Source organism: Perca flavescens, chromosome 22 (genome assembly GCF_004354835.1).
Source record: "Perca flavescens isolate YP-PL-M2 chromosome 22, PFLA_1.0, whole genome shotgun sequence".
Classification (NCBI taxonomy): Eukaryota; Metazoa; Chordata; class Actinopteri; order Perciformes; family Percidae; genus Perca; species Perca flavescens.
The window spans coordinates 27,226,038-27,253,843 of record NC_041352.1 but is presented as its reverse complement, the minus strand read 5'-3'; the positions used below and the strand labels follow the sequence as shown (position 1 = coordinate 27,253,843).

The window sequence follows — 27,806 nt, the reverse complement described above, 5'->3', positions numbered from 1 at the left end:
CATATTACTGCCTGTAGTATCTGTATAGACTACTGTTCATATTACTGCCTGTAGTATCTGTATTGACTACTGTTAATATTACTGCCTGTAGTATCTGGGTGTGTCTGTGAAAGTGCTGTCATGGTAACCAATGGCCAGTTAATGTTTGTAAACTTCCTTTGAAGTGTAATCAGTTAACGCGCAACACCTGCTGAAACTGTCAGCTGGGCCTCAGTTATGCGATATGTCTTATACTTTTGGCTCAATGAGCTTCCAAATGACGAGAGTTCAAAATCTTCCTCCATTCACTGCAATGGTAAACATCCTCCATATTTTCCAGCGAAACGTACAGCAAACCACTTTTTTAAATCGCTGCTATGCTCACAGGGAGAAGGAGGGATGGAGAGAGAAGGAGAGAGAGAGAGAGAAAGAGAGAGACAGGGAGAAAGAGGCAGAGGGAAAGAAAGAGATGGAGAGAGAGGGAAAGAGAAAAAGAGAAACAGAGAGATAGAGGGGGGAGAGAGAAGACAGACAGACAGACGTTGAAGGCCAGAGATAGACTACTGTTCATATTACTGCCTGTAGTATCAGTATAGACTACTGTTCATATTACTGCCTGTAGTATCTGTATAGACTACTGTTCATATTACTGCCTGTAGTATCTGTATAGACTACTGTTCATATTACTGCCTGTAGTATCTGTATAGACTACTGTTCATATTACTGCCTGTAGTATCAGTATAGACTACTGTTCATATTACTGCCTGTAGTATCTGTATAGACTACTGTTCATATTACTGCCTGTAGTATCTGTATAGACTACTGTTCATATTACTGCCTGTAGTATCAGTATAGACTACTGTTCATATTACTGCCTGTAGTATCTGTATAGACTACTGTTCATATTACTGCCTGTAGTATCTGTATAGACTACTGTTCATATTTTGTAGTATCTCTATAGACTACTGTTCATATTACTGCCTGTAGTATCTGTATAGACTACTGTTCGTATTACTGCCTGTAGTATCTGTATAGACTACTGTTCATATTACTGCCTGTAGTATCTGGGTGTGTCTGTGAAAGTGCTGTCATGGTAACCAATGGCCAGTTAATGTTTGTAAACTTCCTTTGAAGTGTAATCAGTTAACGCGCAACACCTGCTGAAACTGTCAGCTGGGCCTCAGTTATGCGATATGTCTTATACTTTTGGCTCAATGAGCTTCCAAATGACGAGAGTTCAAAATCTTCCTCCATTCATTGCAATGGTAAACATCCTCCATATTTTCCAGCGAAACGCACAGAGAACCACTTTTTTAAATCGCTGATATGCTCACAGGGAGAAGGAGGGATGGAGAGAGAAGGACAGAGAGAGAAAGAGAGAGACAGGGAGAAAGAGGCAGAGGGAAAGAAAGAGATGGAGAGAGAGGGAAAGAGAAAAAGAGAAACAGAGAGATAGAGAGGGGGAGAGAGAAGACAGACAGACAGACGTTGAAGGCCAGAGATAGACTACTGTTCATATTACTGCCTGTAGTATCAGTATAGACTACTGTTCATATTACTGCCTGTAGTATCTGTATAGACTACTGTTCATATTACTGCCTGTAGTATCTGTATAGACTACTGTTCATATTACTGCCTGTAGTATCTGTATAGACTACTGTTCATATTACTGCCTGTAGTATCTGTATAGACTACTGTTCATATTACTGCCTGTAGTATCTGTATAGACTACTGTTCATATTTTGTAGTATCTGTATAGACTACTGTTCATATTACTGCCTGTAGTATCTGTATAGACTACTGTTCATATTACTGCCTGTAGTATCTGTATAGACTACTGTTCATATTACTGCCTGTAGTATCTGTATAGACTACTGTTCATATTTTGTAGTATCTCTATAGACTACTGTTCATATTACTGCCTGTAGTATCTGTATAGACTACTGTTCGTATTACTGCCTGTAGTATCTGTATAGACTACTGTTCATATTACTGCCTGTAGTATCTGGGTGTGTCTGTGAAAGTGCTGTCATGGTAACCAATGGCCAGTTAATGTTTGTAAACTTCCTTTGAAGTGTAATCAGTTAACAGCATAACACCTGCTGAAACTGTCAGCGGGCCTCAGTTATCGCGATATGTCTTATACTTTTGGCTCAATGAGCTTCCAAATGACGAGTTCAAAATCTTCCTCCATTCATTGCAATGGTAAACATCCTCCATATTTTCCAGCGAAACGCACAGCGAACCACTTTTTTAAATCGCTGATATGCTCACAGGGAGAAGGAGGGATGGAGAGAGGAGAGAGAGAAAGAGAGAGACAGGGAGAGAGGGCAGAGGGAAAGAAAGAGATGGAGAGAGAGGAAGAAAAAAGAGAAACAGAGAGATAGAGGGGGAGAGAGAAGACAGACAGACAGGCGTTGAAGGCCAGAGATAGACTACTGTTCATATTACTGCCTGTAGTATCAGTATAGACTACTGTTCATATTACTGCCTGTAGTATCTGTATAGACTACTGTTCATATTACTGCCTGTAGTATCTGTATAGACTACTGTTCATATTACTGCCTGTAGTATCTGTATAGACTACTGTTCATATTACTGCCTGTAGTATCTGTATAGACTACTGTTCATATTTTGTAGTATCTGTATAGACTACTGTTCATATTACTGCCTGTAGTATCTGTATAGACTACTGTTCATATTACTGCCTGTAGTATCTGTATAGACTACTGTTCATATTACTGCCTGTAGTATCTGTATAGACTACTGTTCATATTTTGTAGTATCTCTATAGACTACTGTTCATATTACTGCCTGTAGTATCTGTATAGACTACTGTTCGTATTACTGCCTGTAGTATCTGTATAGACTACTGTTCATATTACTGCCTGTAGTATCTGGGTGTGTCTGTGAAAGTGCTGTCATGGTAACCAATGGCCAGTTAATGTTTGTAAACTTCCTTTGAAGTGTAATCAGTTAACGCGCAACACCTGCTGAAACTGTCAGCGGGCCTCAGTTATGCGATATGTCTTATACTTTTGGCTCAATGAGCTTCCAAATGACGAGAGTTCAAAATCTTCCTCCATTCATTGCAATGGTAAACATCCTCCATATTTTCCAGCGAAACGCACAGCGAACCACTTTTTTAAATCGCTGATATGCTCACAGGGAGAAGGAGGGATGGAGAGAGAAGGAGAGAGAGAGAAAGAGAGAGACAGGGAGAGAGAGGCAGAGGGAAAGAAAGAGATGGAGAGAGAGGGAAAGAGAAAGAGAAACAGAGAGATAGAGAGGGGGAGAGAGAAGACAGACAGACAGAAGTGGAAGGCCAGAGATAGACTACTGTTCATATTACTGCCTGTAGTATCTGTATAGACTACTGTTCATATTACTGCCTGTAGTATCTGTATAGACTACTGTTCATATTACTGCCTGTAGTATCAGTATAGACTACTTTTCATATTACTGCCTGTAGTATCAGTATAGACTACTGTTCATATTACTGCCTGTAGTATCTGTATAGACTACTGTTCATATTACTGCCTGTAGTATCTGTACAGACTACTGTTCATATTACTGCCTGTAGTATCAGTATAGACTACTGTTCATATTACTGCCTGTAGTATCTGTATAGACTACTGTTCATATTACTGCCTGTAGTATCTGTACAGACTACTGTTCATATTATTGCCTGTAGTATCTGTATAGCCTACTGTTCATATTACTGCCTGTAGTATCTGTAAAGACTACTGTTCATATTTTGTAGTATCTCTATAGACTATTGTTCATATTACTGCCTGTAGTATCTGGGTGTGTCTGTGAAAGTGCTGTCATGGTAACCAATGGCCAGTTAATGTTTGTAAACTTCCTTTGAAGTGTAATCAGTTAACGCGCAACACCTGCTGAAACTGTCAGCTGGGCCTCAGTTATGCGATATGTCTTATACTTTTGGCTCAATGAGCTTCCAAATGACGAGAGTTCAAAATCTTCCTCCATTCACTGCAATGGTAAACATCCTCCATATTTTCCAGCGAAACGCACAGCGAACCACTTTTTTAAATTGCTGATATGCTCACAGGGAGAAGGAGGGATGGAGAGAGAAGGAGAGAGAGAGAAAGAGAGAGACAGGGAGAGAGAAGCAGAGGGAAAGAAATAGATGGAGAGAGAGGGAAAGAGAAAGAGAAACAGAGAGATAGAGAGGGGGAGAGAGAAGACACACAGAAAGAAGTGGAAGGCCAGAGATAGACTACTGTTCATATTACTGCCTGTAGTATCTTTATAGACTATTGTTCATATTACTGCCTGTAGTATCTCTATAGACTACTGTTCATATTATTGCCTGTAGTATCTGGGTGTGTCTGTGAAAGTGCTGTCATGGTAACCAATGGCCAGTTAATGTTTGTAAACTTCCTTTGAAGTGTAATCAGTTAACGCGCAACACCGGCTGAAACTGTCAGCTGGGCCTCAGTTATGCGATATGTCTTATACTTTTGGCTTGATGAGCTTCCAAATGACGAGAGTTCAAAATCTTCCTCCATTCACTGCAATGGTAAACATCCTCCATATTTTCCAGCGAAACGCACAGCGAAACACTTTTTTAAATCGCTGATATGCTCACATTTTTAAGTTTATCAACATCAATTTTATACCGATACGTTCACAAAGGCCTTGTGGTGATCAGGATGATGTCATTTGACTGATAGCTGTGCTACAGGAGACATATTAAGACCAGGTGCTCGTTATTTAACCAATTACACTACAAAGAGATCTCATCACAGACATCAAAGGATGTTTGTAAACACGGCACAGGCACTTAGTAGCCATGACAACCCTTTCACAGACAGTCCACTTGAATACTACAGGCTTGCTGTCCCTCCCTCCCTGTCTGTATCCTTCCCTCCTGTCTCCCTCCCTCCCTCTCTTTCTCTATACCTCCCTCCCTCCCTCCTTCTTTCTCTTTTCTCTGTCTACCTCCCTCCTTCTCTGTTCCCCTCCTTCCTTCTGTCTTCCTCCATCCTTCTCTGTCTCCGTCCCCCTTTCTCTGTCTCTGTCTCCCTCCCTCTCTACCCCCCTCCCTCCCTCCTTCTCAATCTCTCTCTCGCCATCACTCCTTCTCTCTCTCTCTATCTTCCTCCCTTCCTCCGTGCCTCCCTCCCTCCGTCCAGGGTTATTTGTGATTTGTGATTTCATCCATGTATATAGCCTGTTTCTTTTCAGGCAATGTATCCTCAGCTCTTTAGGGTCATGCTTGTTTGTTCTACGCAATGGATATGGCTGATAATAATACAAAGTATTTAAACTTTCAGCCTTTTTAGTCAAAGTTGCTCTCTTTCTCATTCTTTCTATCTTTCCTCTCTTTTTCCTATCCTCTCTCTCCTTCTCTCTTTATTCTCTTTCTCTCCTCTCTCTTCTCTCTTCTCTCCTTCTCTCTTTCCTCTCTTTCTTGTTGTTCAGCCCCATTCTTTTCACCTAATATATTTCACATCTCATCTCAGCTAGATTGATGCTTTTTCGTTCTATGCAGTGTATATGTGTGATAATAATAAAAAGTGTTTCTTCTTTCAGCCTTTTCAGGCAATTCATTTCAACTTTCATCTTTGACAGTATTATAGTTCAGCTTCCAGCTTTTCTAACAAGCTCTAAACTTAAGTTCAGCTTTTAGCTTTTTAATGAAATTCATTATTTGTGTGATTTGTGATTTCATCCATTCATTAGCCTGTTTCTTTTCAGGCAATGTATCCACCTCTCAGCTCTTTAGGGTCATGCTTATTTGTTCTACGCAATGGATATGGCTGATAATAATACAAAGTATTTAAACTTTCAGCCTTTTTAGTCAATTTTAGTCAAAGTTGCTCTTTCTCATTCTTTCTATCTTTCCTCTCTTTTTCCTATCCTCTTTCCTCTCTCTCTCCTTCTCTCTTTATTCTCTTTCTCTCCTCTCTCTTCTCTCTTCTCTCTTTCCTCTCTTTCTTCTTGTTCAGCCCCATTCTTTTCACCTACTATATTTCACATCTCATCTCAGCTAGATTGATGCTTTTTCGTTCAATGCAGTGTAAATGTCTGATAATAATAAAAAGTGTTTCTTCTTTCAGCTTTTTCAGGCAATTCCTTTCAACTTTCATCTTTGACAATATTACAGTTCAGCCTCAGCTTTTCTAACAAGCTCTTCACTTATTTAGGTAATGCAGTTTAGCTTCCAACTCCAATTCCAAAATTTTCCAGATGTTTTAGCAGTGCAGTGCAATGCATTTGAGCTTTAAGATTTTTAATACAATTTGTTTCATATTTCTGCATTTGTTAGTCATTATCAGTTAGAACATATACTCAGACCTCACAATGTTCTACATCTTTTGTCATATTCAACTTTTAAAGCCAACAGTTCAGTTTAGCATCAGCTTTTAACTTTTTAATGAAATTCATACTTATTAAAACGATTACCACTTTTTCAGCTATTCTCACTTCTTCAACTTTTTTAAGCTATTCACCCAGTTTAGCATTAGCAATTCAGCTTTTCAGCATTCCCACGCATTTTCTGCAGGAAATGCATTTCCTAGTTATTCTTCGTTTTATTCCGTGCGTTTTTGGCTCTGCGTAACTTCTGCATACTTTCAGCTATTAAACCCATTCAACTTTTAAAATGTTCAGCTCTTTCAGCTTATGATGGGACTTATTCAACTTTTTTTCTACTATTTATACTTTTTAAAATATTAAGCTTTTTAACACTTTTTTAACATTGAAGTCAATGAGAGCATGCTTCAAATCCTTAAAATCTTCTTCCGCTCCAAAAAGGTTCAGCTCCTTCATACTTTCACCTACAGACGCCAAACAAACTTTAAAATGTTCACAAAATATTCCGGCTTCTACTTTTCAGTTTGATATCTTTTACAGTTTTTGTGAAAAAGCTGTATGAAGGAGTTGAAAATGTTGGGAGCGGAAGAACATTTTAAGGATTTGAAGCAGACTCTCATTCACTTCAATGTTAAAAAAAGTGTTAAAAAGCTTAATATTTTAAAAAGTATAAATAGTAGAAAAAAAGTTGAAGAAGTCCCATCATTAGCTGAAAGAGCTAAACATATGAAAAGTTGAATGGTTTTAATAGCTAAAAGTATGCAGAAGTTACGCTGAGCCAAAAACGTACGGAATAAAGAAAAATGGCCGAAAGGTTCTTTATTAGTTGGAATGCTGTAGAACAGCATTCCAACTAATAAAGAACCGAATAACAATAGTTGGAATGCTGTTGAACAGCATTCCCACTATTACTTGTTAGTTCTGGCTAACACTGGCGCATTTACAGAAATGTTGATTAATGTGCATTGTCCTAATATAAATAAATAAATCTTCTTCTTCTATGTGCAGTTTTAATATTAATGCTATCATGTTTTGCTTTCTTTCAACATGTATTTAAAAAAACACTTGACATTCTTTGACTCTTTTCCTGCTATTGTATGAAGTCGCTGTGAGCTGGCAGAACATAACGTAATCTCTGAGATTATTCTTTCACAGCGCTGTGTTACTGTCAGAACACAAAGTGACATCATTTCCTGACAGGAAGCATCAGACACATGTTGAGGTATCACCTGTTGTTGGTGACGGATCAGACTAAAGAGACTTCAAACATCTGCATTTGGAAACATGCTTCACTTTCTGTGCTCCTTTAACATGTGTGTGTGTGTGTGTGTGTGGGTGGATGTGCGCGCGTGTGTGTGTGTGTGTGTGTGTGTGTGTGTGTGTGTGTGTGTGTGTGTGTGTGATCGTAAGAGAGAAAGAGAGACATCATCTTGAAAATGCATTGAACTTTTTTTAATGCTGCAGGATTAATCTAATCACAATCATGATGTCACTGTGCGAATAACTAACCTCAAAAACTGTGATTTAAGTAAACAAAAAGGTGTGCTGTGTGCGTCTCACTCAGTGTCCACTCCAGTCTCCACGTTGTAACAGCCTTCACTTTACCCACAGTAGAAACAACAGAAGAAGCCACTGGGTATATTTTGTAACTTAATCAATAGTTCTTTTATTTAAAGGAACCCAACATGTTGAGGGTTTTCTGGGTTTCTTTTGCATGCATGTGCTAAATTAATCAAATAAATAAAAATGTTTATTCTGAAAAGATGTTTTTTTATTCAATTAATATTTATATTTTTTTTGTATGTTCAAGTTGAGAAAAACACATTTCAAATTGTTAGTTTGGTGCCTTTATTTTTGCAATCATAGTATTGTAAATCACAATATGAATTTATATTTTATTTTTTTATGAATGCGTTTCACATGTAAAAACTATTTTTAATATTGACTTTGCATCACATTGAAGAGTAAATCTTATAGTTTTCTGACAAACACTGATCCAGTTTGAGTCCAGACTACATCTGGAGACAAACTGTTCAGACTGACACACTGAAAATAAACAAAGAGTTAATGTGATTTGTACTCAGACAAACACAGAAAACAAGTGAACTGATAGAAATTTTAAACTTCTGTTATGGATTTAATTTTAATAGATTTACACTGTACAAGAATAAAATAGATGAACTGACCTCAGAGTCTCCAGTCTACAGTTTGGACTCTCCAATCCAGCACACAGACGCTTCACTCCTGAATCCTTCAGGTTATAGTTGTTACTCAGGTCCAGCTCTCTCAGATGGGAGGGGTTTGACTTCAGAGCTGAGGCCAGAGGAGCACAGCAGATCTCTGACAAACCGCAGCCCTCCAATCTGAATAAAGATTAGATGTATTGATGTTTAAATGTGTGTCTCAGTCCTTATCAATGATCTTCCCCCTAAAATTAGTATTGTTTAAAATTTGTTGTTATTTCTATGTGCAGTGCAGTTTTGATATTAATGCTACCATGTTTTGCTTTCTTTCCACATGTATTTAAAAAAACACTTGACATTCTTTGACTCTTTTCCTGCTATTGTATGAAGTCGCTGTGAGCTGGCAGAACATAACGTAATCTCTGAGATTATTCTTTCACAGCGCTGTGCAATGCCAGAAAATCTCAGAGTTAAAGGTCCCAAGACATGCTGCTTTTTGGATGATTTTATATCTCTTTCATATAGGCCTTAGTCGTCCTCTAATACTGTATCTGAAGTCTCTTTCCCCGAAATTCAGCCTTGGTGCAGAATTACAGCCCCTAGAGCCAGTCTTACAATGAGCTTTCCTTACCCCCAATTTCCACCAACTGCGGAACGGCTGTGGATCCGCTCCAGAACGTCAGCAGAGTCATTAGGTTATCATTAAAGTCAATGTGTGTATTTCCACTGACTGCGGAACGGCTGTGTTCTGACTCCGTCCCAGCTCCGGCGATCCGCAGCCCTCCGGAGCAGATACACAGAGCTTCTATTTTTGCCATATGCCGGAGAGCTCCGCAGCAATTCAGCACAGGGCAGATAGTGCGGGACAGGAAGTCGAACACAGAAACAAAATAAAACATCCTGTTAATTTTCAAAATAAAATACACCATGCTCATGGCGGATCATATTTCCCTGTACTATACCTTGAAAATGTTATAATGGGCGGAGACAGGCCTGAAGTCAACAGATCAGAGGTTTTGTGGTTCTGTTTATAGAAACTACATCCTGTTATATGGCACGATCATACGTGAATTCGCGAGATCACGTGGGTCCTTGTGACTTCAGCTGTCAGTCATGGCTGCAGCTGTTCCACAACAAATCCGGAACTGGTGGGTATTGAAGAACGGCGGAGCCGACACGCAGCAGAGCCGATCTGCAGCCGTTCCACAGTTGGTGGAAATCCAGTGTTAGGATGTGCCATTTCTGTGTCTGTAGCTTTAAATGCTATTGAGGAGCGGGGGGGGTTCAGGTGGAGGGTGGGGGTGTGGCCTTGACCAACTGCCACTTTGCTTGTTTGAAAGCAATGATGTCTCTCTCTCTCTCATGGGTGGGCCAAATTCTCTGGGCGGGCAAAGCAGAGAAAGGGAAGGTAACCTTTCCCCTTGTGACCTCATAAGGAGCAGATTCCAGATCGGCCCATCTGAGCTTTCATTTTCTCATAGGCAGAGCAGGATACCCAGGGCTCGGTTTACACCTATCACCATTTTTAACCACTGGGGGACCATAGGCAGGCTGGGGGAACGCATATTAATGTTAAAAAAACGGAAAGTGAAATGTTCATGCCATGGGACCTTTAACCCTTTAAGCACCAAAATCGCAAAATTGCGACAGGACACTGTACTGAATCAAACAGCTGTTTTCTCTGAATAGAGTGTTATATGTCATTCATACTCCCCTCCACTAGTTGACAGACATCCTGTACTTAGTCCGTAGCTCAGAAATACATCATGCTTCAATGCAAAATGTTCGAGGAAATCCCATCCAAACTTGACTTTTTTCAAAAGCGACTAGCGACTTTTTATGGTGTTATTGGAGACTTTTGAGGGGTTTAGAGACTTGTGAAAGCACGTATCACTCTACAATTACTGCGCAGGTGCTGCTGTTAGCCCCTCCCCCATCCAAAGCCCGTAGGGGGTCAGTCTCTCAGTAGCCTCACGCAGCACCCCAGCCTGCCGTCAGCAGGGGCGGTTCTACATTGAATGACGCCCGAGCGAAACCCCATCCGAGCGCCCCCCCCCCCACACACACACACACAATTTTTTTTTCTTTAACGTGCACAATCTCTACCTCCAACATTGCCAAAAGACACAATATAGAATAAATATTCGAAATACCACAAATCCTTCATCACACAAAGAGAATGCAATTATTACACTATAGCACTAAGAGCAGAAAACCCAAACTACAACTAAAACCTGACCATTCTGGCCTTCCTTGATGCAAAATCATCAATGATGTCATCGTATCAAATCTGCTCCCCTATTGAGTGACTGATATTGATGACGGCAAGGCCATTGATCCGTTCCTGGGACATGACCTCAGGTAAGACTTGATCAACTTTAGTTTGGAAAAGCTCCTCTCTGCTTGAGCCACAGTAATTGACAGGGACCAAAATCGCACCTGGCATTTTGGCACGTAGGTAGGTAGCTAGGTAGGTAGGTTTTTATTGATCCCACTAAAATGGGAAATACCAGTGTTGCAGCAGCACAATATCAGACATAATATAAATGAAATAATAGGATACAATATACATGAAATAATAATAGGATAGAATATAAGAACACATAATTTAAAATATATATAAGTTGGGAATAAAACTGTTTAACTAGTATCTATATATATATATATATATATATATATATATATATATATATATATATATATATATTTAAAGAGGCCCCATGCTATAATTTAACGGGGTGTCTATTTGCACCCCCGGTACGAATAGCCTCGGCCACACAGCTGAGCTATTTACACCCTGTGACGTAACAACAAAAAAAACGTTGCTCGCGTGCACCGAAATCATGGCGGACGTTCATCTTCCATGACTGCAGAAACTGGCATATTATGGAAGTTTTGTCTCTAAAGTTTATAACAATTGAATTTCTAGTGGAAAATGGATACTACAGTTGCGCTTTCTGTCTTCAGTGAAAGCATACAACCGTTAGTTTGTTAGTTAGTACCTATTTTTTTGTATACAGTATGGTTACCTAGCAACCAAGGCTTGAAGAAACCAAGTGGTAAACAGTTGTTCATCCTCCTGAAAGAACTGTTAGGTGAGTGATTAGTATGCTTACCTTTGGTATGGGAGTTTGGAGTTCAATTCCCCTGGGTGGTGATCTTATTTTTTTAAATTTGGATTGGATAATTTTTTTTTTTTACAGGGTGGTAGGGGAAGACTCATGAATATGCCTGCTCCTCTGTTTGGGTTGGTTAGGTTTAGGCAAGAGGAGTGGGATTGGTTATGGTTAGGGTAAGAATGTCAGGGCGATAATATTCCAAAAAGGTCTTAATACATGAGTAGTATGGATAACTGTGTGTAAATATATGCCAAGGTACTGTAAATGCACAGGGGTGCAAATAGCATACTTTGATATTTGTACCAGACGGTGTATTAATAGAACACATTGTTGTGTGCACCGGCGGGGTACTAATAGCATTCATTTCTAATTGCACCAGGGTACAAATAGCATACACTGCTAATTGTACCAGGGGTGCAAATAGCATACACTTCTAATTGTACCAGGGGTGCAAATAGCATACACTTCTAATTGCACCAGGGTACAAATAGCATACTGCTAATTGTACCAGGGGTGCAAATAGCATACACTTCTAATTGTACCAGGGGTGCAAATAGCATACACTGCTAATTGTACCAGGGGTGCAAATAGCATACACTTCTAATTGTACCAGGGGTGCAAATAGCATACACTGCTAATTGTACCAGGGGTGCAAATAGCATACACTGCTAATTGTACCAGGGGTGCAAATAGCCTCACCCATAATTTAATCATCTATCATGAGTTTTTGTCTGTCAATGCAGATACAAAAGCATCAATTCTTGTTAAGAAAGTTTGCATGATGAGCAATGTTTATATACGCTGCTAATGCAATCATACAGTAAAGCATGTCTACTTTTTTTATTGTTGTAGTGTTATCATCAACAGTTTGTCCACCACTCAGTTTTATCAAGGGGTTAAGTGTTTTAAGGGGAGTTGTGCTTACCGCAGGTTGTAGCCTCACTCCCTCATCTCTGTCCCTCTCCTCCTAAAGTCTCCTCCTCACTGTGCATGTCACTGTAGCCGACACCAGCACCACTATCATTGGCCACGGGAGCTGATGAAGGTCCTGCTACGGCCGAAAACATGTCTTTTCACTTTTTTCTTTTATTTGAGCCGCTTGGGTAACTTTGTTTCATTTTGGCGTTTAGACCATTGACATAAAAGAAAGGTTTAGACTTGTCTTGGTCTTGCTCCGTCTCTGTGTACTTCCCATTTCTCCTGTCACTTTGTTTTTATCTTTTGCGCCACTGCGCACTGTTATGGACTAGTCCATTTCATTGTGGAAGTAGGGGGTGTTGACCTCTCTCAGCAAGCAGGGCGCCTGCAGCTGCTGGGGGCGCAGATCTGCCAATTCCCCACACAGTGAAATGATAGAAAACAGAAAACCGCTTCATGGCACAGAGGATTATTATTTTTATTTCTTTAAGTTGTTGTGCCATGTGACATGAAAAAAATGCCGCCCCGGGCGGCTGCCCGGTTCACCCGTGCCAAAATCGGCCACTGGCCGTCAGAGCAGAGATGAGACACACAGCACTCTGCGTCCAGGCTGCACTGAATCACGTATGCGCCGCCGTTCTTGCCCTGCCTTACAGAGCGGGTGTAAATGTAAATGTTTCTTCACTCTTACACAAAATAATTAGGGACACGACGTGGTACTGAATCAAACAGCTGTTTTCTCTGAATAGAGTGTTATCACTCTGCAGTTACTGTGCTCAACAAGCAGCGGGTGCTGCGGTGAGCCCTTCCCCCGTCCAAAAAAAACCTTACAGGTGGTCAGTCTCTCAGTAGCCTCGCGTCGCACCACTCCACTACTTTTAGACCTTAGCCCCGAAATACGTCATGCTTCAATGCAAAATGTCTGACGAAATCCCATCCAAAGTTGACTTTTTTTGTCAAAAGCGACTATTGACTTTGTCTGGTGTTATTGGAAACTTTTGTGGTGTTTGGAGACTCGGGAAAGCACGTATCACTCTACAATTACTGTGCTCAACAAGCAGCGGGTGCTGCCGTGAGCCCCTCCCCCGTCCCAAAAAACTAACAAAAAAAACGCCTAGTGTTTACATTAATTTTGTGGTGTAGTAATAGTTCTAGTTTACGACTGTTGGCTTACAATTTACTTTTTCCCTGTTCATGTGTAGTGTTAATTTTGTCACCTATTTTTAATTAAGTCTTAGTCTTGTGCCAAACAATTTTGTTAGTCAAGTTTTAGTTGACTAAAAGTCTCGTCATTTTAGTCTAGTTTTAGTTAAAAGAGAACTCAAGATGTTTTAGTCGACCAAAAGTCTTGCCATTTTAGTCAAGTTTTAGTCAAAACATTTCAGTCTTTTTTAAATAAATTATTTCTGATAACCATTTCAGTCAAATAGTTATAAAAATAAATAAATTATATAAAGTTATATAAGTATTGAGCCTCTTCCTTCTTTCACCAGTAAAAAACAAAAACAACCACTGCATGGCAAAGGGATATTTTACACTATAAATGCAGCACGAAACTGGCGAGGCGTATTTCAAGTGAATGCAACATATGTGTTGTTTTTCAGACAGACAAAAGCAGCTGCAGACTGTCGTATGTCTCGTGTTGGAATCCTACACAGTGAAATAGAGACAAACTTTTACACTGTTTTGCTGTCAGCATTGTAACCGTGTTTACTCCAACTGCTAGCTAACGGTAGGCTAACGTTACCTGTATGGAGCTAAATCGGGGCCAAATGTTTTGTTCATTCGAAAAAAATATATATAGTTGAAAAAATAAAGCTTGAAATTGAAAATTTAAGTTTTGGTCAAAACTTGGAAAAAATAAAACCATGTATTTGAACTAAAAATAAGTGTACCAATTTTTCTTTCAGTTTGAATAAAATATAGATTCAATTCTGGAATTATTTTGAATAAATTATAAATTTTCATTTTTCACTTTTATATTTGTTTTCAGTTCCACATTTCATGTTTTCAGATTCAAAAGTTATTTTTTTTACGGCTTCAAATCTTTTTTACGGCTTCAAATCTTTTTTTTTTTTTTTCGTTTCAGATCTGTTTTTCACTTTCAGATATTTTTTTTTCGGTTTGAGACTTTTGGCCCTGATTTGGCGTGGGGGCGTGGCTTCAACTCAGAGGGGCGTGGCATTATGAGTGACAGCCTATCAAAGAAGGCAGAAGACTCCTCTGTCATGTTGACTTCAGGAAATGGTGTTACTGTGAGAACTATGACTGAATGCTTTCTATCCACTATATACACATGTGATGTTTACTTAATAAACTGATGCCAGTGACAAAGTTCCATTTAAAAAAATGTTTTGGACAACAAATGGTACCAATTACATTATAAGAGCAATAAACTGTGTCAGATTGTGCAGTTCAGCAGGAACAATGACTTCTCCCACTTCCATGTATGACTTATAGCACCACAGTATTCACTGGCACCAGCCCACAGGTAGGACATGTGAAAGATATTAGCATTTTTGAATAGATACTTTGCGACGTTATCCCCTCAGTGGCATTTTTGTTGTGATTAACACATAAAAGGAAAATAGGTGGACAGCTGGACAAAGCTGGCAATCAAGCATCGCTAGCACTAAAGTTAGCATTAACTAACGTTAGCTTCACACTAGCTGGTGTTTTTACACTAATTTCAGTGTCCAGCTCAAGTTTTTTTTACTTTAACGTGTATTGGTCTTTGTTAACCTCGGTTTGTCAGAATGACCATAACTTGACACTGGCTGCAGTGAAGAAGGTCTCCTTTTATAGAGTAGACAAATATGACTTTACATTAATGCTCTGGCCTGATAAATTATGTTTTACACTATAACGTTACATGTAACAGCATGACAGTTATGCCTTACAAAATATGCCAAGTGGGCAAACTTTGAAGGCTTCTACCACAGCCTAACTTAAGTATCAGAATACACTAACTTGTCTTTTTGTATTTGTATGTCTTACTGTCTGTTTTCTGGACCGTGTGTGTCCGTAATAAAAGCTTTGATTGATTGATTGATTAACAAAGCGGACCAGGACAAGTTATGTTGTTTAAACTAACCATGAAAAGGTAACACTAGCAATGTTAGTTATCTATAATGTTTTACATTTATAAGGCTGTACGGCTGCAGGCAGCCACTGTCGAGTTATGGTCATTCTGACAAACAGAGGTTAACAAAGACCACTACACGTTAAAGTCAAAAAACTTGAGCTGAACACTAAAATTGGTGTAAAAACACCAGCTAGTGTGAAGCTAACGTTAGTTAATGCTAACTTTTGTGCTAGCGATGCTTTATTTCCAGCTGTCCACCTATTTTCCCTTTATGTGTTAATGACAAAAAAAAATGCCACTGCGGGATAATGTCCCAAAGTATCTATTCAAAAAGGCTAATATCTTTCACATGTCTTACCTGTGGGCTGCGCCAGCAGGTTGCCTTAAGGCGGAGCGGACGCTATGCTGACTGCCGAGTGAATACTGTGGTGCTACATTCAATGTCATACATGGAAGTGGGAGAAGTCATTGTTCCTGCCGAACTGCACAATCAGTTTATTGCTCTTATAGTGTAATTGGTACCATGTGTTGTCCAATACAATTTTTTAAATGGAACTTTGTCACTTGCATCAGTTTATTAAGTAAACATCACATGTATATAGTGGATAGAAAGCATTCAGTCATAGTTCTCACAGTAACACCATTTCCTAAAGGCAACATGACAGAGGAGTCTTCTGCCTTCGTTGTTAGGCTGTCACTCATAATACCACGCCCCTCTGAGTTGAAGCCACGCCCCCCATGCAAAATCAGGGCCAAAAGTCTGAAACCGAAAAAAAATTATCTGAAAGTGAAAAACAGATCTGAAAACGAAAAAAAAGATTTGAAACCGAAAAAAAAGATTTGAAGGCGTAAAAAAAATAAGTTTTGAATCTGAAAACATGAAATGTGGAACTGAAAACAAATATTAAAGTGAAAAATGAAAATTTATAATTTATTCAAAATAATTCCAGAATTTAATCTATATTTTATTCAAACTGAAAGAAAAATTGGTACACTTATTTTAAGTTTGAATACATGGTTTTATTTTTTCCAAGTTTTGACCAAAACTTAAATTTTCAATTTCAAGCTTTATTTTTTCAACTATATATATTTTTTTCAAATGAACAAAACATTTGGCCCTGATTTAGCTCCATATACCTGCTGCCAAGTGTAGTGTTAACTAGCGACTAAATGTTTCGGTTGACTCTAACGTCCGTTAATGAGCATCAGAGAGAAGCGCAGGCATTTAAGTGGCACCAAAATCTGCGTTGCTATTAGGTCCGGTAGATAACGGTTGTTAGGGCACCTATCGGTGCCGTAGCACCGGGTCTGGGTAACAGCTGAATATTCTATCTCCTGATGAAAAAGTAGAGATGATTGTAGACGAAAATGAAGAGAGATTTTATCTTAGTTTTAATTTTATGCAAAACATTTTAGTCTCGTCTTTTTTCATCAACAATAATGCATGTTAATTTAATCTTAGTCAGCGTTTTTGGACATTGGCGCAGTCTCGTCATCGTCTCGTCTTAGTCATGGAAAAAAAGGTAATTGACGAACATATTTAGTCTCGTCTCGTCTGACGAAATTAACACTATTCATGTGATATGTGGACAACATAAGAAATGGATGGAGGGGGGTAAATCTGATGAAATAAATTCAACTCTCTTTCAAAATATCAGGTAGCCTATTTCATGGAATTTACATAATCCAATATGGCCGCCATAATATGCAAATTAGATGGAAAAATGTACTCCCTAGATAAAGGTTAGGTCATTCTGAATATTTGTTTCATTTACACTTTGTCTCTATCTCAAACAATTTTCAAGCCTTCTGAAATTTAGGTGTCAAAACCTAGTATTTTTTTAAATAAAACCCGGCGCCTAAAGGGTTAAACCAGGCAGACACATCAGTTTTCATCAGACTCACCCTGGGTCAGGATAATTAAGTCTACTGCTAACTAACAACACTAATAACATTACCGTCGGCAAAATGAAAACCTCTGCTGAAATGTTAATTCGTTAACGATCATACGACACAAGACAACACCGTCTCTCTCTCTCTCTCTCTCTCTCTCTCTCTCTCTCTCTCTCTCTCTCTCTGTCTGTGCGCGCACACACACACACGGTCCGGTTCTGGTGGTTGATGACCACAGATATGTGCTGATTAGCTCTCATAACGGCCAGGTGGGGAGCACACTGCCATGAGTCCATGACTCTAATGTCTGATTACTCCACATTGTCATTGTGATATTTTGTGATTACATTCTGAATCTGCAGCGTTCTCTGTCAGGTAAATACAGCAGGACAATGTCTTCCTCTGATGTAAACGTAGTCTACACTGTAAGTCAGTAGTAGGCTATACAGTGGAGTTGTATATTAAGTAGTTTGGGGTCCTTCTGTAAGTCATTCTGGGGTACAATTTGGTTTAGATGTATTCTACAAGCAGCACAACCACAGGCCAAGCAATCACTCGTTCCAAACAGGCACATTTTCAACGGGCACTGTACTAGTCTAAGAAAAGATAGAAACATGGACCTTTAGTTAGTTCTATGTGCAGTTTTGATATTAATGCTATCATGTTTTGCTTTCCTTCTAAATACATTTAAAAAGTTATATATTACATTAAACAAAGGTACTTTTGTGAATTTAATTTCATCCCTCTGACTCTTCAAATGTCAACTGTGTAATTTAGGTTAAAATTAAAGAAAATTTATGAATTGAAATACATGAATAAGAGTTTACATAATAAAAAATGAACTAAATAAAGACAGAAACATGGACAGCACTTCTGCTGCTCTCATTTCAAACCACAGACTGAGGCTATCTTCATCACCACTGTCATCTTCATCACCACCCAGCTGACTGACTGAGAGCTCTCTTCATCCTCAGTCACCTTTAGAACTGATCAGATGAGCACTGAGCAAAGAGAGATGCAGCTTCTCTTCATCTGAAATGTAATCTATTACCTCCCCGTACTAACATGTCTGCAGTGCATCATTTAGGATCCTGTTTACTGTCAGAACACAAAGTGACATCATTTCCTGACAGGAAACATCAGAAACATGTTGAGGTATCACCTGTTGTTGGTGACAGATCAGACTAAAGAGACTTCAAACATCTGCATTTGGAAACAAGCTTCACTCTCTGTTCCTTTAACGTGTCTGTGTGTGTGTGTGTGTGTGTGTGTGTGTGTGTGTGTGTGTGTGTGTGTGTGTGTGTGTGTGTGTGTGTGAGAGAAAGAGTGACATCATCTTGAAAATGCATTGAACTCTTTTTAATGCTGCACGATTAATCTAATCCCAGTCATGATGTCACTGTGTGTGAATAACTAACCTCATAAACTGTGTGATTTAAGGAAACTAAAAGGTGAGCTGTGTGCGTCTCACTCAGTGTCCACTCCAGTCTCCACGTTGTAACAGCCTTCACTTTACCCACAGTAGAAACCACAGAAGAAGACACTGGGTCTTAAGAAGCTTGGTGTTCTTCACTCTTTACCAACAGGTTGGACAAAGTAGATTTTGTAGTTAATCAATAGTTCTTTTATTACACCCATCCTTAATGTGGCATATACAATGTATTATTTTAATGAGAATTTGTATTTTTCTTATTTGTTGTTCTATTTTTCATCTGTGCAAACAAAACAAAACTTTCTACTCTATCATTTAAAACATCTGTGAAAGAATATTTAACTATAGTAAACATGTCCCTTGTTTTTTTTTTCCTTTTCCTTCTCTCTCTTTCTTCATTCTTTATTTTCTCTACTCATTTAATTGTTCCTTTCTTCCTTTTTATAGACTATGTTTTATCTTTTTATATTCTATATATTTCGTTCAACTTTTTTAACGAACCCAACATGTTGAGGGTTTCCTGGGTTTCTTTTGCAAGACATTTTTGGTTTACTGTTTTTTCATATGCTAAATGAGTCAAATAAATAAAAATGTTTAAAGAGGTTTTTTATTCAATTCATTTTTTTTAAATAAGTATTTTGGATTATATTTTATTTGTATGTTCAAGTTGAGAAACAACATTTCAAATTAACAACAACAAATAACAAAACAAGTGAACTGATGGAAATCTAAAACTTCTGTTATGGATTTAATTTTAATAGATTTACACTGTACAAAAACAAAATAGATGAACTGACCTCAGAGTCTCCAGTCTACAGTTTGGACTCTCCAATCCAGCACACAGCTGCTTCACTCCTGAATCCTTCAGGTTCTTGTTGTTTGTCAGGTCCAGCTCTTTCAGATGGGAGGGGTTGAACTTCAGAGCTGAGGCAAGAGGAGCACAGCTGATCTCTGACAAACCGCAGTTCTCCAATCTGAATAAAGATTAGATGTGTGTATGTTTAAATGTGTAGCTCAACATTACTACAGTATGTTCTAATCAATGACCTTACCCCTAAAATGAGTATTGTTTAATATTAGTTGGTAGTTAAACAAAGGTACTTCCGTGACTTTAATTGCATCCCTCTAACTCATTAAATGTAAACTGTGTAATTTGGGAACGAGGCTACAGGCAGAAAATAGCAATTGCATTAAAACCTGGTACGAAGCATCTCTCCTTGTTTTTATACAAAGTTAATGTTTAATTGTGCATTGTTCCGGTCTAAATAAAAACAAATGGCTAAGAACTATAGAAATGGCCAAATTTAAATACATACAATACATTTAATAATCTAAGTAAAGATAGAAACATTAACCTTTAGTTAGTTCTATGTGCAGTGCAGTTTTGATATTAATGCTATAATGTTTTGCTTTCTTTCTAAATATATAAATGATATATTAAATTAAACAAAGTTACTTTTGTGACTTTAATTTCATCCGTCTGACTCTTAAAATGTTTTTGTGTTGTTTTTTGTTGTTTTAATACTGTTAAATTTGATTGTTGTCTTTTACTACAGTGTTAGATTTCCCTTTTGTCAGAGATGTTATTCTCTGTTTCCTGCCCAGGGACTACAGATGGAAATTAGTTTATAGCTAATTCTGGTACTGCTAAAGAGCTGTGCAATGTCCCTGTCAAATAAATAAATAAATGAATAAATAAATAAACTGTTACTGATGTTCAATAGCTGTTTTACAGAAACACGAATATCACCAAAACTAGTGGGGAAAAATATTAAAATTCTCTTTTTTTGGGTGGGATTAAGAATAGTCTAATGCATGATTTATAATCTAAGTGTGTGTGAAGTGTTTATGTTTAATCTAATAATGTTGTCTTCAGCTTTCCATTGATTCATTGTGTTGATAATCACATCTGGACTTACCGAGCCTTTCTGCAGTTCCTCACAGCTGGAATCAGTCTCAGTCGTCCCTCCTGTGATGTGTTGTACTGTCTTAGGTCCAACTCATCCAGAACCTCCTCTGACATCTGCAGCATGTAGGACAGAGCTGAGCAGTGGATCACAGAGAGTTTCTTCTTTGATCTGTTCTCTGACTTCAGGAACTCTTGGATCTCCTGATGGACTGAGTGGTCGTTCATCTCCGTCAGACAGTGGAAGATGTTGATGCTTCTGTCAGGAGACATTTTGGTCTTCTTCTCCTTCAGGTTGTTGATGGCTCTCTGGATGATTTCTGGACTGTTGTCTGTCTGACCCAGCAGGCCTCCTAAGAGTCTCTGGTTGGACTCCAGAGAGAGGCCATGAAGGAAGCGGACAAACAGGTCCAGGTGGCCATTTTTACTCCTCAGGGATTTCTCCATGGCTTTCTTCAGGAAGATATCCAGGGATGGGTAATTGTTATCATTTCCATTGTTCAGATCACTGTTGTCACAGTCCCAGCCGCCTTTCCCCAGGAAGTCCTCCAGTACCTTTGTGTTCCTGTTGGTGTAACAGTGGAACAGGTAGACTGCAGCCAGAAACTCCTGAACGCTCAAATGAACGAAGCAGTAGACTGTTTTCTGGAAGATCACACTCTCTCTTTTGAAGATCTCTGAACAAACTCCTGAGTACAGCGAGGCCTCTGTGACATCCAGACCACAGCGCTCCAGGTCTTTTTGGTAGAACATGATGTTTCCTTTCTTCAGCTGTTCAAACGCCAGCCTCCCCAGCTTCAGAAGAACTTCCCTGTCAGCCTCCGTCAGCTCCTGTGGACTCGTCTCATGTCCCTCAGCATACTTGAGCTTCTTCCTCTTTGTCTGAACCAGCAGGAAGTGTGAGTACATGTCAGTCAGGGTCTTGGGCAGCTCTCCTCTCTGGTCTGTAGTCAACATGTGGTCCAGAACTGTAGCAGTGATCCAGCAGAAGACTGGGATCAGACACATGATGTGGAGGCTCCTGGAGGTCTTGATGTGGGAGATGATTCTGCTGGACAGCTCTTCATCACTGACTCTCTTCCTGAAGTACTCCTCCTTCTGGTCATCAGTGAAGCCTCGTACTTCTGTTACCCTGTCAACACACGCAGGAGGGATCTGATTGGCTGCTGCAGGTCGGGAAGTTATCCAGACGAGAGCCGAGGGAAGCAGCTTCCCCTGGATGAGGTTTGTCAACAGCACGTTGACTGATGACTTCTGTGTGACATCAGAAACAGCCTCATTGTTGTTGAAATCCAGGTAAAGTCTGCTTTCATCCAGGCCATCAAAGATGAAGAGAAGTTTAGAGCCAGCGAGCTGCTCTGCTGGGACCTCCTGTAACGATGGATGGAAAACACGGAGCAGCACCAGAAGACTGTACTGCTCATCTTTGATCAAGTTCAGCTCCCTGAAGGAAAGAGGAATCACCAGATCCACATCTTGGTTTTCCAAACCCTCGGCCCAGTCCAGACAGAACTTCTGCACTGAGAAGGTTTTTCCAACGCCAGCGACGCCGATCATCATAACGACTCTGATGTGTTTCTGTTGGTCAGGTAAGGCTTTAAAGATGTCTCTGCACTTGATTGCAGAGTCATGGAGGGTCTCCATCTTGGAAGCTGTCTCGAGCTGCCTCACCTCATGTTGGGTATTAACTTCTTCACTCAGTGCATCTGTGATGTAGACCTCAGTGAAGATCCTGTTGAGGAGGGTTCCACTTCCTGTTTGATCAGCTCCTTCAGTCACACGTTCATATGTCCCCTTCAAACTGATCTGATGTTCATGTTTAACAACGTACACTGTAAGGAAATACAAAACTCTATTTATTAATAGTGTTATTTTCAGTCTTCAAACAACAATTATAACAACAAAAAGGAATGAAAATGGAGGACACAAGAAGAATCCTGTTTTGAGACATGAAGACATCAGCAGACAGATGGACAGTCTTACTTGTTCTGGATCTTTCTCCACACTGGGGACAGCAGGAGGTGATGCACTGTCTGCAGAACCAGAGTCCACAGCTGGTAGAGACTGGATCCTTCAGGACGTCCTGACACAAAGCACAGCAGGACGGCTGCTCCTCCTCACAAACATCACTCCTCTTCCTCTTTCTGTCAACACATTTCTTTATAAAATGACTTGTTGATTGACAAACAACCCTCAAAGCTCAGATCTTTTAAAGGTGTCATTACAGCTCTGTTTGTATTCAGTCTGTAATGAAAATGTTCTTTTTATCTAAACTCTCCTGCTTTCATAAACACTAATAACTGCTTTTCCTCTCCGACTGTCTTATTAAACATTTAGAGATCTGTCTGTAGTTTGTTTATTAAAACAAACTCAACACTTCCTGCAGCTCCTTCACAGTAAAAGTCCTCCCTTAAAGAGAGCTGATGATGTCCTTTTCTGTCTCCCAGTCCCTTTGAGCAGCTTAGCTTGAGTCTGTTAGGTTTGAACTGAGGTTAGAAGTAGTCTGAATATTGAGGTCCACCAGCAGTCTCAGACACACAGCATGGAACAGAGGAGTCTCAGGTTCAGGTCCAGACTGTTTCCTTCTCTGTAAGTCGTTCTGTTTTATTTATCTTTCTATTGTAAACTATCAAATTAATACATCAAATTTATATTGGACCAATTCTGCTCCTTTTTATCACTACTGTCCATGGATGTTTGTTCTTCACCTTCAAGAACAATATATTGTTGAGAGAACTTATAGACCATTAATATTCAAGCACTAAATCAACAGAAACATTAGCAAAAGAAAGACTATGAGCAGAGTATGAGGGCGTGCCCTGACAGTACCTAGGTAAGGACTACTAGCCAGTCAGAAGCAGAGTATGAGGGCGTGCCCTGACAGTACCTAGGTAAGGACTACTAGCCAGTCAGAAGCAGAGTATGAGGGCGTGCCCTGACAGTACCTAGGTAAGGACTACTAGCCAGTCAGAAGCAGAGTATGAGGGCGTGCCCTGACAGTACCTAGGTAAGGACTACTAGCCAGTCAGAAGCAGAGTATGAGGGCGTGCCCTGACAGTACCTAGGTAAGGACTACTAGCCAGTCAGAAGCAGAGTATGAGGGCGTGCCCTGACAGTACCTAGGTAAGGACTACTAGCCAGTCAGAAGCAGAGTATGAGGGCGTGCCCCGACAGTACCTAGGTAAGGACTACTAGCCAGTCAATAACATAGTATGAGGGCGTGTCCTGACAGAACCAAAGTAAGGACTACTAGCCAATCAGAAGCAGAGTATGAGGGCGTGCTCTGACATTAGCTAGGTAAGGACTACTAGCCAGTCAGAAGCAGAGTATGAGGGCGTGCCCTGACAGTACCTAAGTAAGGACTACTAGCCAGTCAGAAGCAGAGTATGAGGGCCTGACAGTACCTAGGTAAGGACTACTAGCCAGTCAGAAGCAGAGTATGAGTTTGTGCCATGCTAGCAGCTAGGCGAGCATTATAACGTGTGTTCCAAAGTGACCACGTTTGTCTCTGAAGTAAAGGCTGGACTACAATAGAGCTGTTTGGAGCAGTTGGTGAACAGTGTTTTCTGTTGGAGATGGTAAGTCCCTTTGGGGGGGACCTTGGGCTTTTTCTCTTTGTAGACCTTTAACTTTCACAAAAAAGATATATTACACAATAAAGTAAGGGGAAAAGCCAAAAAGCATAATATGAGCACTTTGAGACACAGCTATGATAATAATAATTGGCCAACATTTTGTAAAATTGCTATCCCTAACCCCCGCCGGCTAAATACATGCAACTAAGTCTTCCACAAACTGAGGGACAGCACCCGATTTCTGCTCTCTGTCATGACAAGTTAGTTAAATTTTTGATAGCAAATTAACTTGAATATAAACTTTAATATACAAACACAAAATCACTGTAATCACTAGTAGAGGAAACTGAAAATGCATCATATAAATGAGTTGGTATCAGTTCTCTTACTTTGTGTCTGAGGGTCCAGGTTCTTTACTGAAGGTAAGAGGTTCTCCTTTGGACTGATCACTCTTCATAGACTGACAGCCAGATACTACAGACTCTGCTCTCTGTCTCTTGTTCTGGACTCTGCAAACACCAAGAGGTTTTTATTGTTTTTGCTTTAATCCTTGATAAAAAGAAATGTTAAAGCCAATTCTCTAAACAAACAAACTTCTGCCAATAATTAGAATTTAAAGTTTATATTAATCCTTTAGATTAGATTACAGCTTTTCTAGGTGACTGACAGCTGTCACAGATTCAAAGAGGAAGATGGAACAAATGATTTCTCCTCTCTGTCATAAAAAGTTTGTTAAACTTTTGATAGCAAATAAACTTTATTATAGAAGCAAAAAATCAACCGAAACATTAGCACTGAAAATCTTGGCAGAGGAAACTGGAAATCAGTATAAATGAGTTGGTATCAGTTCTCTTACTTTGTGTCTGAGGGTCCAGGTTCTTTACTGAAGGTCAGAGGTTCTCCTTTGGACTGATCACTCTTCATAGACTGACAGCCAGATACTACAGACTCTGCTCTCCGTCTGTTGTTCTGGACTCTGCAAACACCAAGATGTTTATATTAATGTTAATTTAGTCCTTATATTATCTTTTTTAAAGACAGTTATGGAGCGCTAAACACACAAACTGCTGCCAAAAATTAAAAGGGATTAAAATATTTGTATCAAATCACTGTAATCACTAGTAGAGGAATCTGAAAATGCGTCATATAAATGAGTTGGTATCAGTTCTCTTACTTTGTGTCTGAGGGTCCAGGATCTTTACTGAAGTATGGAGGATCTGGCATCGACCAGTCACTCTTCATAGACTGACAGCCAGATACTACAGACTCTGCTCCATCCTCCTCTTCCTCCAAATCACTCATCTTCTGATCTGAAGTCAGTCTGAGAGGTAAAACAGGAACACTGACTGGGAGCTCACAACACAAGAATCAAGACAAACAAGTGTCAACAAGAGTCACACGCAAGACCGCAAGCGCACACACACATGCACTCCTCTTCCTTTCAACACACTTCTTTATTAAATGACTTGTTGAAATATCAAGACTTGACCAAAGCTGTCTCAAAGCTCAGAGAACAGTAAAAGAGTTGTTACAGTTCTTTTTGAATTCAGTCTGTAATGAAAATGTTCCTTTTATTTAGTCACACTCACCCTGCCTCAGCCTTCAGTTTCCTCCTCCTGCTCTGTTCTGGTCACACAAAACGGAGTCTCAACTGACTCAACTCTTCCTCTTCTCATGTACCTGATCTGCTCCTCCCCCTCTTCATTTACAGGAAATCACTAGTTTACCTAAGGAGTGTGTGTGTGTGTGTGTGTGTGTGTGTGTGTGTGTGTGTGTGTGTGTGTGTGTGTGTGTGTGTGTGTGTGTGTGTGTGTGTGTGTGTGTATGTTGTTGATGTAACAGCTCCACCTGCTGTCCAAAGTAACAAACTACCAGCTGAAGGCTGACTTCCCCATCTGGCCTTTCCTCTAAATTCCTGCCACTGGAAGTTACACTGACGAGGAATCTACCTCAGTGGTTGGTGCATACATACTGTACACAAACACATATATTAAACATTATTATGAAGTAAACAATAAATACAGAAACAAATAAATTAAATAGTTGTTTAACATAAGAGAAGAGAGGCTGAATGTTTCTGATCTGAAGTCAGTCTGAGCAGTAAAACAGCAACACTGACTGTGAGCTCACAGTTTAGTTTGCGGATGCACCTTGTTAACTTCACTAGCAACGTTAAATAATAGCTAAAATATAAGAGTAGTTTCCTTATTGTTATGTAAGCGGTTCGCTGACCCACTGTTTTTTGCAGTATCCTATATTATCAGACCATTTTTTTTATAAATTTCGAATTCTTACTACCTGACTATACGAAATTAGATAAAAGCTTCCACACTAGATGCCTATCTGACAGTGCTATAGCTAAATTTAAGGAATATATTCCAACAGCATTTCACTCAATGTCATGATTTACATAACAGAGGAGCTTTGTCTTAATTTTAGACAAACTCCCAAATTGATAATTTTCTAGACGGTGCTACGACCTGCCTACGGATGACTTTAGACTCTGTGGCTCCCCTCAAAAAGAAGATGATGAAGCAAAGGAAACTAGCACAGAATCTCGTTCAGATTGACAAGAAAATCTGAAAACCTATAGGAAGGCTCTTAGAAAGGCCAGATCAGACTATTACTCATCACTAATAGAAGAAAATAAGAACAACCCAAGGTTTCTTTTCAGCACTGTAGCCAGGCTGACAGATAGCCACAGCTCTACTGAGCCATCTATTCCTCTACCTCTGAGTAGTGATGACTTCATGAGCTTCTTTAATGATAAAATTATAACAATTAGAAATAAAATCCATCACCTTTTGTCCTCAACTTCTAACGGTTCACTTTTAAACGCAGGACTTCTAGAAAGAATGACAAGACCTGACATACTTGGACTGCTTTTATCCTATAGACCTTCAACAATTAATGTTAAAGATATCCTCAGCTAAGCCTTCTACCTGTCTCTTAGACCCCATCCCAACGAGGCTACTCAAAGAAGCGTTATCCGTGGTTAACACTTCAATACTAGTTATGATCAATATGTCTTTATTAACAGGTTATGTACCGCAGTCATTTAAAGTAGCTGTGATAAAACCATATTTCTCCTGTATTACCTTCTCTGCATTGGCTTCCTGTAAAATCCAGGATTGAATTTAAAATCCTCCTCCTGACCTACAAAGCTCTAAATGGTCTAGCACCATCATATCTAGAAGAGCTCTTAGTACCTTATTGTCCCACAATTACAGAGTTACTTGTGGTACCTAGCGTCTCTAAAAGTAGAATGGGAGCCAGAGCCTTCAGCTATCAGGCTCCTCTCCTGTGGAACCATCTTCCAGTCTGGGTTTGGGGGGCTGACACCGTCACCACATTTAAGAATAAACTGAAAA

General features: G+C 39.5%; 2 protein-coding genes across 8 annotated transcripts in view; one reads left to right on the top strand and one right to left on the bottom strand.

Moving 5' to 3' along the window:
• LOC114548895 (NACHT, LRR and PYD domains-containing protein 3-like) overlaps positions 1-22,870 on the bottom strand; it is an 802,603-nt gene extending 779,733 nt beyond the window's left edge. For 5 of the 7 annotated variants that reach the window (XM_028568911.1, XM_028568910.1, XM_028568915.1 and 2 more), the window contains exons 1-4: positions 22,844-22,870; positions 20,874-22,692; positions 19,752-19,928; positions 8,511-8,687 (exon numbers count right to left, since the gene is read on the bottom strand). In XM_028568911.1, coding sequence (XP_028424712.1) covers positions 8,511-8,687; positions 19,752-19,928; positions 20,874-22,692; position 22,844 — 2,174 coding nt within the window. In that variant the 5' untranslated portion in view covers positions 22,845-22,870. The remainder of the gene's footprint in view (positions 1-8,510; positions 8,688-19,751; positions 19,929-20,873; positions 22,693-22,843) is intronic. The other 2 variants (XM_028568912.1, XM_028568916.1) reach the window with 1 other exon arrangement.
• LOC114548890 (uncharacterized) overlaps positions 1-27,806 on the top strand; it is a 590,132-nt gene that overhangs the window by 452,247 nt on the left and 110,079 nt on the right.